The sequence below is a fragment of the Eretmochelys imbricata genome, chromosome 1 (genome assembly GCF_965152235.1).
Source record: "Eretmochelys imbricata isolate rEreImb1 chromosome 1, rEreImb1.hap1, whole genome shotgun sequence".
NCBI classification, from domain to species: Eukaryota; Metazoa; Chordata; order Testudines; family Cheloniidae; genus Eretmochelys; species Eretmochelys imbricata.
Window position 1 is genome coordinate 48,999,545 of NC_135572.1, and position 13,922 is coordinate 49,013,466.

At 41.3% G+C, this 13,922-nt stretch overlaps 1 protein-coding gene across 1 annotated transcript in view; it reads left to right on the top strand.

The window, feature by feature from the left end:
• The window catches only part of B3GLCT (beta 3-glucosyltransferase), a 139,766-nt gene that overhangs the window by 80,739 nt on the left and 45,105 nt on the right, over window positions 1-13,922 (top strand). The window contains exon 6 of the mRNA XM_077806366.1: window positions 1,986-2,097. Within this exon, the coding sequence (XP_077662492.1) occupies window positions 1,986-2,097 (112 nt within the window). The remainder of the gene's footprint in view (window positions 1-1,985; window positions 2,098-13,922) is intronic.

Here is a 13,922-nt window from a genome sequence, read left to right on the forward strand (position 1 = left end):
CAGAGGAACTCTAAGACTACACTTTCAGGGTGATGCTCTCCGTCTCCCCTGGTCAGGCCATCTGAGCTATGCCTTTCCTCCCTTACCACTCCTACCTTGGGTCTTAAAGAAAATTTGCCAAGACAGGGCATGAGTCATCCTCATCGCCTCCAGCTGATCCAGATAATTTTAGTCTCCAAATGTCCTCCGATCAGCATCCAGTCCTTACCCTTCTTCTGGGTCAAGAAATGGGGAAGGATCAAGCATCCCAACCCCAAAGCACTTCATCTCATGGCTTAGTTTTGGGTGGGCATCAGCAGTAGAACATGTCTGCTCTCAAGCTGTATAAGCCATCCTTAATAGCAGAAAAGATTCCACTAGATATGCTGTTCAGCCAAGTGGAAGCATTTCTCCATCTGACCACAGCAGAAACATGTATCTCCTGAGTCAGCAGATATTCCCCTCATTTTGGACTACCTTTTCTCTCTCAAAACAGGTGGGCTTTCCCTCAGTTTTATACGAGGCAACCTGACAACAATCTATGCATGCCATCCACCATCAGACATTATTCAATTTTCACTCACTTCAGATTAACGGATGCTTAAAGGGCCTAATCAGAACTTTTCCAGCAGCAAGGAAACATACTTCTCAATGGGACTTAAACCTTCTTCTTTTGGCGCTCAGTAAGCCTCCCTTCAAACCATTTCTCACTTATAAGTTAAAGTTGCATTCCTTATGGTCATCACTTCAGCCAGGAGGGAAGGTGAGCTGGGAGCGCTGATGTACTGTACATTATATTCCATAAGGAGAAAGTCTCTTTATGGCTGCATCTGAAATTCACCCCCCAAAGTAATTTCAGAGTTTCACATAAACCAATCAATCCACTTTGCTGTGGGTTTTTTTTTTCCTGAAACCACATGCATTGGGGGAAAAGAGGAGACTTCATTCCCTCAAGGAATAATGCATTCTTACCTTCTAGCTGCAAAGGACTAAACCAATTAGAAAATCACCTAGATTATTTCTCACTATAGCAGAACGAGTCCAAAGTCAAACTGTTTCCTTCCACAGAGTCTCTAAGTTGATCTCTGGCTGTATCTGTTATCAATTGAGGTATCTTCCTCTCTGCATGGGATGAGGGCTCATTCTATAAGAGCATAAGTAACTTCAGTGGCATCCATTCAGGAAATACCCTTACCTGACATTTGCAAAGCATCTACATAGAGTTCCACCACACGTTCATGAGACATTATTCTCTTGTGCAGTACTGCTCCACTGATGCATCTTCAATTGTTTCCTGTTATCCAGAAGGCACTGTTTTCCCTCCCAGAGGAAGGACAATAAAAGCACCTTTAAGAGTACAGGGAGGCATTATTTGGCTAAGAGATATTTTAGTTGTGGAAGAATTTGACTGAGAGAAAAATGGGAAGATCCTCCTGGAGAGGCTGAGAATCCTGCATTGTGATTAGTTGTTGCCTGCCTAACTAAACCTCAGTGAAGGGAAATCCCTTCCATCTGTGCAGTTTTTAACTGAGTTAAAGAACACAAACACCATTAGATTCAGGGGCTAGTGTAGTTAGTGCAGGGCAGTTTTTGCTAAAACACCAACTAGTATCACTTCTAAGGTTATTGCTCTGTTCGTTAGACTTCCAACAAGGGGATTCTGTGGAAGAAAGGTAAGATGGAGGGGAAGTAGGTTATGTACCAGTACCTGGAGAACTCTGAATTTATTTACTCTGCACATCCACATTCATCTCTGTGCAGATTATGGGCAGATAGTCAGGAACCAAGAGCAGGGTCTTTGACAGGGTCTTTAAGTAGACATCTACATTTCACTGCATATGGGTTATAGTCCATGATCCTGCATTGACACTAATTGTTTTGGGGTCCATATGGCTGAGGAATTGACTTCCAGTTAGCAGGGTTTTTGTATTCCTTTTGTTTTACTTCAGGTTTGTAATCTCTTCAGAAGTCAATCTTGTAGTAAACCAACCTCTTTCTTTTGTTAGCTTCTCTGCTTCCTATGGTAGAAACTCCTCATGGATTTTCTTCTGTGAAGAAGATACAAGAATACAAATTGTTAAGCTGCTGGAAACACTTAGAAGATTTGACAAGTCTAAGGTGAAATAAAAAATCATCAGATGTCTAATCTTTTGAATGTGCTTGAAGGAGATTTTTGTATTGGATAAAAACACTGGAAAACTAGTTCAAATAATTAAGGCTATGATTTAGTCATTGTATTTTTATTAAAAGTCACAGACAGGTCATGGGCAGTAAACAAAAATTCACGGTCTGGGACCTGTCCATGACATATTAAAAATACCTGTGATTAAATCTGGGGGGAGGGGCCGCTGCTGGGGGTGGCACTGGGGGAGGGGGGCGCTGCTGGGGCGAGGGTACCAGCTGCCGGGGACCACAGATCATGGCTGCTTCAGATGGCTGGCTGGGAACCACGGCTGCTCTGGCCGGCCACCTGGGGACTGCTGCCAGAGCCAGCAGACTGTGGCTGCTCCAGCCGGCTGCTTGGGAACAGCTGTCTGGAGCTGTGGATCGCAGCTGCTCTGGCTGTCCCAGGAAGGATGGTGTGGATGTCCCAGGGGCCACCTGAGCACCTTGGCTCAGAGCCAGCTGCTTGGGCAGCCCTAGGGTCAGCCACACTGGCCCCTACAGAAGTCACAGAAGTTGCGGAAAGTCACGTAATCAGTGACTTCCTCGACCTCTGTGACAGACACAGAGACCTACAAATAATTCATTTAAAATACCAAATGATGAATATAAAATGTTATTTTTTAAAGTTATAATTGTTTCTATTATAAAGAGTTCCATTGTAGACCAGTATTTGCATGGCTCGTAGCTTACAAAATAGTGTGTGTGGGAAATCTAAATAGCTTATCATAGGAAGTATATGCCCCGCATTCAAGCAGGGAATGTGTTAAAGCTTGCGGTATGAAAAGGTAGGAGTACCTGTCCTGCCTTGGAGGAATTGCTAAAGTTGACTGTAACGGAGCCCTTCGCTGCTCGTTCCACAAATCAGCTGGAGACCGCTTAGAGTGCAAGCACCAGTGCTCTTTTATTTGCAGTGTCACTTCCCACCACCATCAATATACAGTCTGTTCAACACAACTCCCTGGGGGACAGCTACCTTCCTCAGCCAGCAGGGACCTACAGCCACAGGCTCCTCCCTTTCCTGTTCCCCCCTCCTGCTTCCTTCCTGCCAGCTTTATATAGCCCCTCTGGCTAATAAGGTCCGCAGGTGTTTCTCATCAAGACCTTAGGCGAGCCATACCCAGCCAGCCCCAATTAATGCCCCTTAATTGGAGTTGGGCTAACAGGGGCCTGGCCAGGACCTCCTGGCCAGCACCCTGTTACATTGACCATAAAGGAGATTTCTCTAGGTGGGTCTCATGACGACAAAGTAGCCATAGGAGGAGTGGGTGGCAGTCTACTTTGGGGATTCTTGCACCTTCCCTTCAAGCAGCTGTCACTGACCATTGCCAGACAGAAAACTGGAATAGGTGGACCCTGGTCTGATTTGGTAGGACAATTCTTTGTTATTAGGCTGGTTGGTTCCTAAGAGAAAAGTAATCTTTCATACCTGCCCAAGAAGAAAAGGGGTTAGGAAGCTTTTGGAACAAAGGACCAGACCCAAAGCCATCAAGGAAGAGCTGCTCAATTGACTACTGCCCTGCCCACAGAGGCTGTCTTAGAAGGGAGCCATGAGTTGGACTGTTGATCTGGTATTTTGGGGCACTTGCTGAAAAACACGCATCTTGATATCCTTACTTTGACTGGCTGAAGGAAGCCATACTTCTATATTACTTGGGAAACTGGCAGGAATTGGCCTTGTTCATTTACTGTTATTTTGTTCAAGGGCTGAGGGAAGCCTTACTTCAGGTATGAGTGTGGGACTTTGTTTAGAAATACACTTTCTTTACAGCCATCTGGCTTAGCCTCTCTTCTAAACAACCACTTTTAAAATGTGAGACCCTTAATAACATAGAGTTTTTAAAATGCTATTTGTAGTCTCATAACCAGGGATCCTAGATTTCTGTGATTTTAAAAAAAATCCAAATTCTCCGATTAAAACCCCCATAAAATCCGTGTTTTTGCATAATTAAAATGAAACGCTGAACTTTAGTTTCACTATCCACAATATATATGGTTATCAATTGAACACATTTTATTGATATACAGTAGAACCCTGTTTATCCAAGCCTCCATTATCCGGGTCTCTGTATAAACCGAACCACCAGCCACCTGGAGCTGACAGTGGCTGGGGCTCCGGCTGACTGCCCCGAACTCCCCCTCCCCATCTTAAAATAAGGAACACTTAGCTCTTTGCCCTTTCTCCTGATTATCCGAGCTGGCCCCAGTCCTAATTAGATCCGATAAATGGGGTTCCGGTGTAAATTTAAAGCACGTTCAAAAATCAACCACAAGGAGTGGTTGTGTGCATTGAATATGGTACTTTCAGTAAAATTTAGTTAATAGTTAATATTTTTATTTTTCACAAAATTATAAACTAGAGATTCTCTGAACATAAGAATGGCCACACTGTGTCAGGCCAAAAGTCCATCGAGCCCATTATCCTGTCTTCTGACAGTGGCCAACACCAAGTGCCTTAGAGGGAATGAACAGAACAGGTAATCATCAACTGATCCATCCTCTGTTGCCCATTCCCAGCTTCTGGCAAACAGAGACTAGGGACACCATCCCTGCCAATTCTAGCTAATACCCATTGATGGACCAATCCTCAATTAATTTATCTAGTTCTTTTTTGAACTCTGTTATAGTCTTGGCCTTCACAACATCCTCTGGCAAGGAGTTCCAAAGGTTGACTGTGTGTCATGGGAAGAAATACTTTCTTTTGTTGGTTTTAAAACTGCTGCCTATTAATTTCATTTGGTGACCCCTAGTTCTTGTGTTATGAGAAGGAGTAAATAACACTTCTTTATTTACTCTCTCCACACCAGTCATGATTTTATAGACCTCTATCATATTCCCCCTTAGTCGTCTCTTTTCCAAGCTGAAAAGTCCCAGTCTTTTTTAATCTCTCCTCAGACGGAAGCTGTTCCATACCCCTAATCATTTTTGTTGCCCTTCTCTGAACCTTTTCAGATTCTAATATATCTTTTCTGTGATGTGGCAACCAGATCTGCGCGCACTATTCAAGGTGTGGGTATACTATAGATTTATATAGTGGCATTATGATATTTTCTGTCTTATTATCTATCCCTTTCGTAATGATTCCCAACGTTCTGTTCACTTTTTGGACTGTCACTGCACATTGAGTGGATGTTTTCAGAGAACTATCCACAGTGGCTCCAAGAGACATTATTAAGGGCACAAGAGCAAACTATCCGACTGCGTAGGAAAGATAGGAACGATGTCAAGAGACCACCCTGGCTTAACCAGGAGATCTTCCATGATCTAAAACTCAAAAAAGAGTCCTACAAAAAGTGGAAACGCAGTCAAATTACAAAGGATGAATATAAACAAATAACACAAGTATGTAGGGACAAAATTAGAAAAGCCAAGGCACAAAATGAGATCAAACTGGTTAGGGACTGTCAAGGTTCCTCCCCCACTCTGAACTCTAGGGTACAGATGTGGGGACCTGCATGAAAAACCTCCTAAGCTTATCTTTACCAGCTTAGGTCAAAACTTCCCCAAGGTACAAAATATTCCACCCATTGTCCTTGGACTGGCCGCTACCACCACCAAACTAATACTGGTTACTGGGGAAGAGCTGTTTGGACGCGTCCTTCCCCCCCAAAATACTTCCCAAAACCTTGCACCCCACTTCCTGGACAAGGTTTGGTAAAAGCCTCACCAATTTGCCTAGGTGACTACAGACCCAGACCCTTGGATCTTAAGAACAATGAACAATCCTCCCAACACTTGCACCCCCCCTTTCCCGGGAAATGTTGGATAAAAAGCCTCACCAATTTGCATAGGTGACCACAGACCCAAACCCTTGGATCTGAGAACAATGAAAAAGCATTCAGTTTTCTTACAAGAAGACTTTTAATAAAAATAGAAGTAAATAGAAATAAAGAAATCCCCCCTGTAAAATCAGGATGGTAGATATCTTACAGGGTAATTAGATTCAAAAACATAGAGAACCCCTCTAGGCAAAACCTTAAGTTACAAAAAAGATACACAGACAGAAATAGTTATTCTATTCAGCACAATTCTTTTCTCAGCCATTTAAAGAAATCATAATCTAACACATACCTAGCTAGATTACTTACTAAAAGTTCTGAGACTCCATTCCTGGTCTATCCCCGGCAGAAACCAGCATATAGACAGACACAGACCCTTTGTTTCTCTCCCTCCTCACAGCTTTTGAAAGTATCTTGTCTCCTCATTGGTCATTTTGGTCAGGTGCCAGCGAGGTTACCTTTAGCTTCTTAACCCTTTACAGGTGAGAGGAGCTTTCCCCTGGCCAGGAGGGATTTCAAAGGGGTTTACCCTTCCCTTTATATTTATGACAGGGACATAAAAGGAAACAAGAAAGCATTCTACAAATATATTAGAAGCAAGAGGAAGACCAAGGACAGAGTAGGCCTGTTACTCAATGAAGGGGGAAAGACAATAACAGAAAATATGGAAATGGCAGAGGTGCTTAATGACTTCTTTGTTTTGGTTTTCATTAAGAAGGTTGGTGGCGATCGGACGTTTAAAATAGTGAATGCCAGTGAAAATGAGGTAGGATCAGAGTCTAAAATAGGGAAAGAGTAAGTCACAAATTACTTAGACGAGTTAGATGTCTTCAAATCACCAGCGCCTGATGAAATGCATCGCAGAATACTCAAGGAGCTGACAGAGGAGATATCTGAGCCATTAGCAATTATGTTTGAGAAGTCATGGAAGACAGGAGACATTCCAGAAGACTGGAAAAGGGCAAATATAGCGCCCATCTATAAAAAGGGAAATAAGGACAACCCGGGGAATTACAGACCAGTCAGCTTAACTTCTGTACCCAGAAAGATAATGGAGCAAATAATTAAGCAATCAGTTTGCAAACACCTAGAAGATAATAAGGTGATAAATAACAGCATGGATTTGTCAAGAACAAATCATGTCAAACCAACCTGATAGCTTTCTTTGACAGTAACAAGCCTTGTGGGTGGGGGGAAGCAGTAGATGTGGTATATCTTGACTTTAGTAAGGCTTTTGATACTGTCTCGCATGACCTTCTCATAACCAAACTAGGGAAATACAATCTAGATGGAGCTACTATCAGGTGGGTGCATAAATGGTTGGAAAACCGTTCCCAGAGAGTAGTTATCAGTGGTTCACAGTCATGCTGGAAGGGCATAATGATTGGGGTCCCGCAGGGATCAGTTCTGGGTCTGGTTCTGTTCAATATCTTCATCAATGATTTAGATAATGGCATAAAGAGTACACTTATAAAGTTTGCGGACGATACCAAGCTGCGAGGGGTTGCAAGTGCTTTGGAGGATAGGATTAGAATTAAAAATGATCTGGACAAACTGGAGAAATGGTCTGAAGTAAATAGGATGAAATTCAATAAGGATAAATGCAAAATACTCCACTTAGGAAGGAATAATCAGTTGCACACCTACAAAATGGGAAATGACTGCCTAGGAAAGAGTATTCCAGAAAGGGATCTGGGGGTCAAAGTGAATCACAAGCTAAATAGAGTCAACAGTATAATGCCGTTGCAAAAAAAGGCAAACACATCATTCTGGGATGTATTAGCAGGAGCATTGTAAGCAAGACACGAGAAGTAATACTTCTGCTCTACTACGCGCTGATTAGGCCTCAACTGGAATATTGTGTCCAGTTCTGGGCGCCACATTTCAGGAAAGATGTGGACAAATTGGAGAAAGTCCAGAGAAGAGCAACAAAAATGATTCAAGGTCTAGAAAATATGACCTATGAGGGAAGACTGAAAAAATTTGATTTGTTTAGGGACATAACAGTTTTCAAATACATAAAAGGTTGTTACAAGGAGGAGGGAGAAAAATTGTTCTTCTTAACCTGTGAGGATAGGACAAGAAGCAGTGGGCTTACATTGCAACAAGGGCGATTTAGGCTGGACATTAGGAAAAACTTCCTAACTGTCAGAGTGATTAAGCACTGGAATAAATTGCATAAGGAGGTTGTGGAATCTCCATCATTGGGGATTTTGAAGAGCAGGTTGGACAAACACCTGTCAGGGATGGTCCAGATAATACTTAGTCCTGCCTTGAGTGCAGGGGACTGGACTAGATGACCTCTCGAGGTCCCTTCCAGTTCTATGATTCTATGAAGAGCTCTCTCTTGAGTGGTGTCAAGGTTCCCTCCTCACTCTGAACTCTAGGGTACAGATGTGGGGACCCGCATGAAAGACCCCCTAACCTTATTTCTACCAGCTTAAGTTAAAAACTTCCCCAAGGCACAAATCCTTCCTTGTCCTTGGATGGGTACTGCTGCCACCACCAAGTGAGTTAGACAAAGATTCAGGAAAAGGACCACTTGGAGTTCCTGTTCCCTAAAATATCCCCCCAAGCTCCTTCACCCCCTTTCCTGGGGAGGCTTGAGAATAATATACCAACCAAATAGGTAAACCAGATTCTTAAAAAACAGAACTTTATTATAAAGGAAAAAAAGTAAAAGAAGCACCTCTGTAAAATCAGGATGGAAGATAACTTTACAGTGTAATCAGATTCAAAACACAGAGGATTCCCCTCTAGGCAAAACTTTAAAGTTACAAAAAATAGGGATAAACGGCCCTCTAAACATAGGGAAAATTCACAAGCTAAAAACAAAAGATAATCTAATGCGACTTGCCTTATTTACTTACTCTTTTTGCAATATTGAGACTCATTTTAGGATGATTTTAGGAGAAGGAGTTTTCTGATCTGATGCTTCTCTGCTTCCCCAGAGAACTCACAACACAGAGCACAAACAAAGCCTTCCCCCCCACCCCCGATTTGAAAGTATCTTCTTTCCCTTATTGGTCCTTTTGGTCAGGTGCCAACCAGGTTATCTGAGCTTCTTAAACCCTTACAGGTCAGGAGGAATTCTAGGCTACCCTTAGCTGTATGTTTATGACAAGTGGTAACAGCTAATTTAGCCCCCATAATTTTATGTGAATAGTCGGGATTATGTTTTTCAATGTGGATTACTTTGCATTTATCAACTTTCAATTTCATCTGCCATTTTGTTGCCCAGTCACCCAGTTTTGTGAGATCCCTTTGTAGCTCTTCGCAGTCTGCTTTGGACTTAACTATCTTGAGGAGTTTTGTATCATCTGCAAATTTTGCCACCTCACTGTTTACCCCTTTTTCCAGATCATTTATGAGTATGTTGAATATGACTGGGCCCAGGACAGACCCCTGGGGAACACCACTATTTACCTCTCTCCATTCTGAAAACTGACCATCTATTCCTACTCTTTGTTTCCTATGTTTTAACCAGTTACCAATCCATGAGAGGACCTTCCCTCTAATCCCATGACAGCTTACTTTGCTTAAGAGCCTTTGGTGAGGGACCTTGTCAAAAGCTTTCTGAAAATCTAAGTACACTATATTCACTGGATCCCTCTTGTTCACATGTTTGTTGACCCCCTCAAAGAATTCTAGTAGATTGGTGAGGCATGATTTCCCTTTACAAAAACCATGTTGACTCTTCTCCAACAAATTATTTTCATCTGTGTATCTGACAATTCTCTTCTTTACTGTAGTTTTAACCAGTTTGCCTGGTACTGAAGTCAGGCTTACTGGCCTGTAATAGCTGTTTTCACCTCTGGAGCCCTTTTAAAAAAACGGCTTCACATTAGCTATCCTCCAGTCATTTGGTACAGAAGCTGATTTAAATGATAGGTTACAAACTACAGTTAGTAGTCCTGCAATTTCACATCTGAGTTCCTTCAGAACTTTTGGGTGAATACCATCTGGTCCTTGTGACCCAGTACATGTTTGATTTACGAACACTGTCACTGCAGATTTGACAAAATGCAAAGAAGGTACCAATGTGAGATTTCTAAAAATAGCTACAGCGCGCGACCCAAGGTCTGGGTCTGAGAGGGACGAGGTGTGAAGCATGCTTTCAGAAGTCTTTAAAAGAGCCATATTCAGACGCGGAAACTACAGCACCCGAACCACCAAAAAAGAAAATCAACCTTCTTCTGGTGGCATCTGACTCAGATGATGAAAATGAACATGCATCAGTCCACTCTGCTTTGGATATTATCATCATGGATGCATATGCATATCCTCTGGAATAGTAGTTGAAGCATGCAAGGGACATATGAATCTTTAGTGCATCTGGCATGTAAATATCTTGCAGCGTCGATTACAACAGGGCCATGAGAATGTCTGTTCTCACTTTTAGGTGACATTGTAAACAAGAAGCGGGCAGCATTATCTCCTGCAAATGTAACCAAACTTGTTTGTCTGAGCGATTGGCTGAAGTAGGACTGAGTGGACTTGTAGGCTCTAAAGTTTTACATTGTTTTATTTTTGAATGCAGGTTTTTTTGTACATAATTCGACATTTGTAAGTTCAGCTTTCATGATAAAGAGATTGCGCTATAGTACTTATATTAGGTGAATTGAAAATACTACTACTTTTGTTTTTTACAGTGCAAATATTTGTAATAAAAAACAAACATATAGTGAGCACTGTACACTTTACATTCTGTGTTGTAATTGAAATCAGTATATTTGAAAATGTAGAAAATATCCAAAAATATTTACATAAATGGTATTCTGTTATCATTTAACAGTGCAATTAATTGTGATTAATTTTTTTAATTGCGTGATTAATCACGATACATTTTTTAAATCACTTGGCAGCCCTAATAAATATATAAGAATTGCTGTTTACCTGCCAAAATGTGGGTTCATGGCTCCATATGTGATGACGTGGAATATGTCTATCAAATTGTGAACTCCATTTTGTATTAGCACCTCCATTTTATATTATGGGTAGAACACGTTTAATCTTGCCCAATGCTAGTTTATTGAATTGAATTCCAAATAGGTGCCCCATCCAGGAAAGTTGCTTGACCACCTCATTGAAGCACCATCACTCAGAAACCATCACAAAGCAAACTGGAGCCATCACTTTTGTGTCTCAGCTTCTGGCTCTGACTCCATCAAACTATGGATTTTCTATACATGGGTGCCAGTATGGCAGGTGGATCTGCAGCATCTCAGCCTGGGGACCTGGAAAAGAAGAGAGACCATACATAAGATTTGGGTACTGCTTTGAGCAGGGGGGACTGACCATTGCCACTTGGAAGCACGACGTGCAGGATTGAAAAGGGCAGGAGGAACTCTGCCCAACTGGTAATGCTGACAAACCTCAGACCTGCAGAAGAGGCAAGATCAGACAAGGGAGGGAGTGCTTCTCAGGACCTCCGTAACTTTTCAAAGAGTTAGAACTCCTGAGTGCCTTCAAGAGTGTAGTCGCTGTGGTTAAATTCCTTTGTTAAGCATGTGTACCTTGCTTTCCTGCCATGTTATTCTTGAAAGGGTTAAACTAGAAGCCCAGAGCACCTGCAGCCTATTTGGAGCTCTGGGGGCTCATGTGGAAGCAGCTGGGGGGCTTGGGAAGTCTCAGACATCGATTTTAGGTACTTGTGCAGCAGTGCCTCACATCTCAAAGAAGAATGTCAGACCAGAAGTCTGATTCTGGGAACGTGATCTAGAGCCTCAGAGCTAGAAACATTGACTTAGACTGCCTAGGCCCAGTTGGCTTGGAAGCACTTGGGCCCCAGAATTCGGACTACTCACAACAGACTGGTGTTCCTACAGAAGGGCACTGGATCAGGCTATGACACCATGTATCTAGCTCCCCTGCATGAGCTGTTGACATCACAATCTGCTTGTGATGGGATAGAGTGTCACAGGATAAATGGACTTTTGTTTTAAAATGTAAATATTTAAATTTTAAATCAGCATGCATTCTGTTAATGATTTGGCTCTTAAACACCTTTAAACATTAGCTTTATATTTCACCTTTAAATAAATTAGTTTGTGACACTAGGAAGAGTTCAAAATTAGAAGCTGATGCTCTGTATTTAACTTGCTCCATTTTTCAGTTGTGTTGCAGTTCTGATACCTGTGAGATGTTGTATGCTTAACACACTATAACACTTCACTTTCAGTGCTGCCTATTCCGTCTCTTCTTGAATTTATTCTGCCAAAAAAGAAATATTAAAATTTAAAACAAATAAACTAACAAGAGGCATGTAGAACCATAATTTCTGTAAATCCAGTGCACATCAATGACCTTGTAAAACTATAATAGGAATACAATACTTAGATGTGACAGAAGACACTTGAGAGTAGAATATCAGATGTAATTTTGAATGTACTTGCTGTTGTTGATTGGTGGGTTAATACTGCAGACACAATATTCTAATGAAAATTTTATACCAATGGTTTTCATTTTCTACTTCTTATAGAGTAAGGAAAATAATGTATGGTTTTTACACCCAGGAACCATGGGAAGTAGTTCTTATAGGTTATTTTAGCATAACTAAAATACACAATTACATAAGAATAGCCATGCTGGGTCAGACTAATGGTCCATCTAGCCCAGTATCCTGTCTTCTGACAGTGACCAAGGCCAGATGCTTCAGAAGGATTGAATAGAACAGGGCAGTTATCTAGTTTTCCATCCTCTGTCGTCCACTCCCAGCTTCTGGCAATCAGAGGTTTAGGGACAGCTACAACATGGGGGTGTGTCCTTGACCATCTTGGCTAATTGTCATCAATGGAACTATCCTCCATGAACTTACTTATTTCTTTTTTGAACATACTTGTACTTGTGGCCTTCACAAAATCCCCTGGCAACAAGTTCTCAGGTTGACTGTGCGTTGTGTGAAGAAATACTTTCTTATGTTTGTTTTAAACCTGCTGCCTATTAATTTAATTGGGTGACCCCTTGTTCCTGTGTAGGAGGGTAAATATGTGAAGGGGTAAATAACACTTCCTTATTCACTTTCTCCATACCATTCATGATTTTACAGACTTCTATCATATCCACCCGTAGTCGCCTCTTTTCTAAACTGAACAGTCCCAGTTTTTTTAATCTTGCCTCATAAGGGAGCTGTTCCATACCCCTAATCATTTTTATTGCCCTTCTCTGTACTTTTTCCAGTTCTAGTATATCCTTTATCAGATGACGTGACCACATCTGCACACACTATTCAAGGTGTGGGAATACCGTAGATTTATATAGTGGCATTATGATATTTTCTGTCTTATTATTTATCCCTTTCTTAATGGTTCTTAACATTCTGTTAGCTTTTTTGACTACCACTGCACATTGAATAGATGGTTTCGGGGAATAATCCACAATGACTCCACAATCTTTCTTGGGTGGCATTTATACCGCATCATTTTGTATGTACAGTTGGGATTATGTTTTCCAATGTGCATTACTTTGCACTTATCAACATTGAATTTCATCTGCTATTTTCTTGCCCAGTCACCCAGTTTTGTGAGAACCTTTTGTAACTTTTCACAGTCAGCTTTGGTCTTAACTTGGTATAAGAACCACTTTTTGGTCTGTTTATTTATTTAGGAAGTTTAGCAGGATCACAAATCATTGTCATGTAAATATCAGAGACTGAAAAATAATCATTACAGCCATGAGCTTTTGTATAGAAAAATATTATACAGCAATACAACCATAAGAGCTCTCCATTTTGCAACATAATATCACAGAGTGAGCCTTTCTACACTACCCAGGGCATGTTGTTTCTGGTGATTTGATTAAATTGAGTGACATCTCTGATTACACATTGCCTAGCACAGTGCCTGCTCTTGACGAGAGTCGCTAAATATTACCATAGTATGAAAATGTTAGAAATAATTTACTGAAACTGGTTGTCAAATAGCATAGAATGTATGTAGCATCAAAATGATTCAACCCTTAAGGCCCTAAATCTAGACTGGAAATGTTTTGTATGGTTTCACT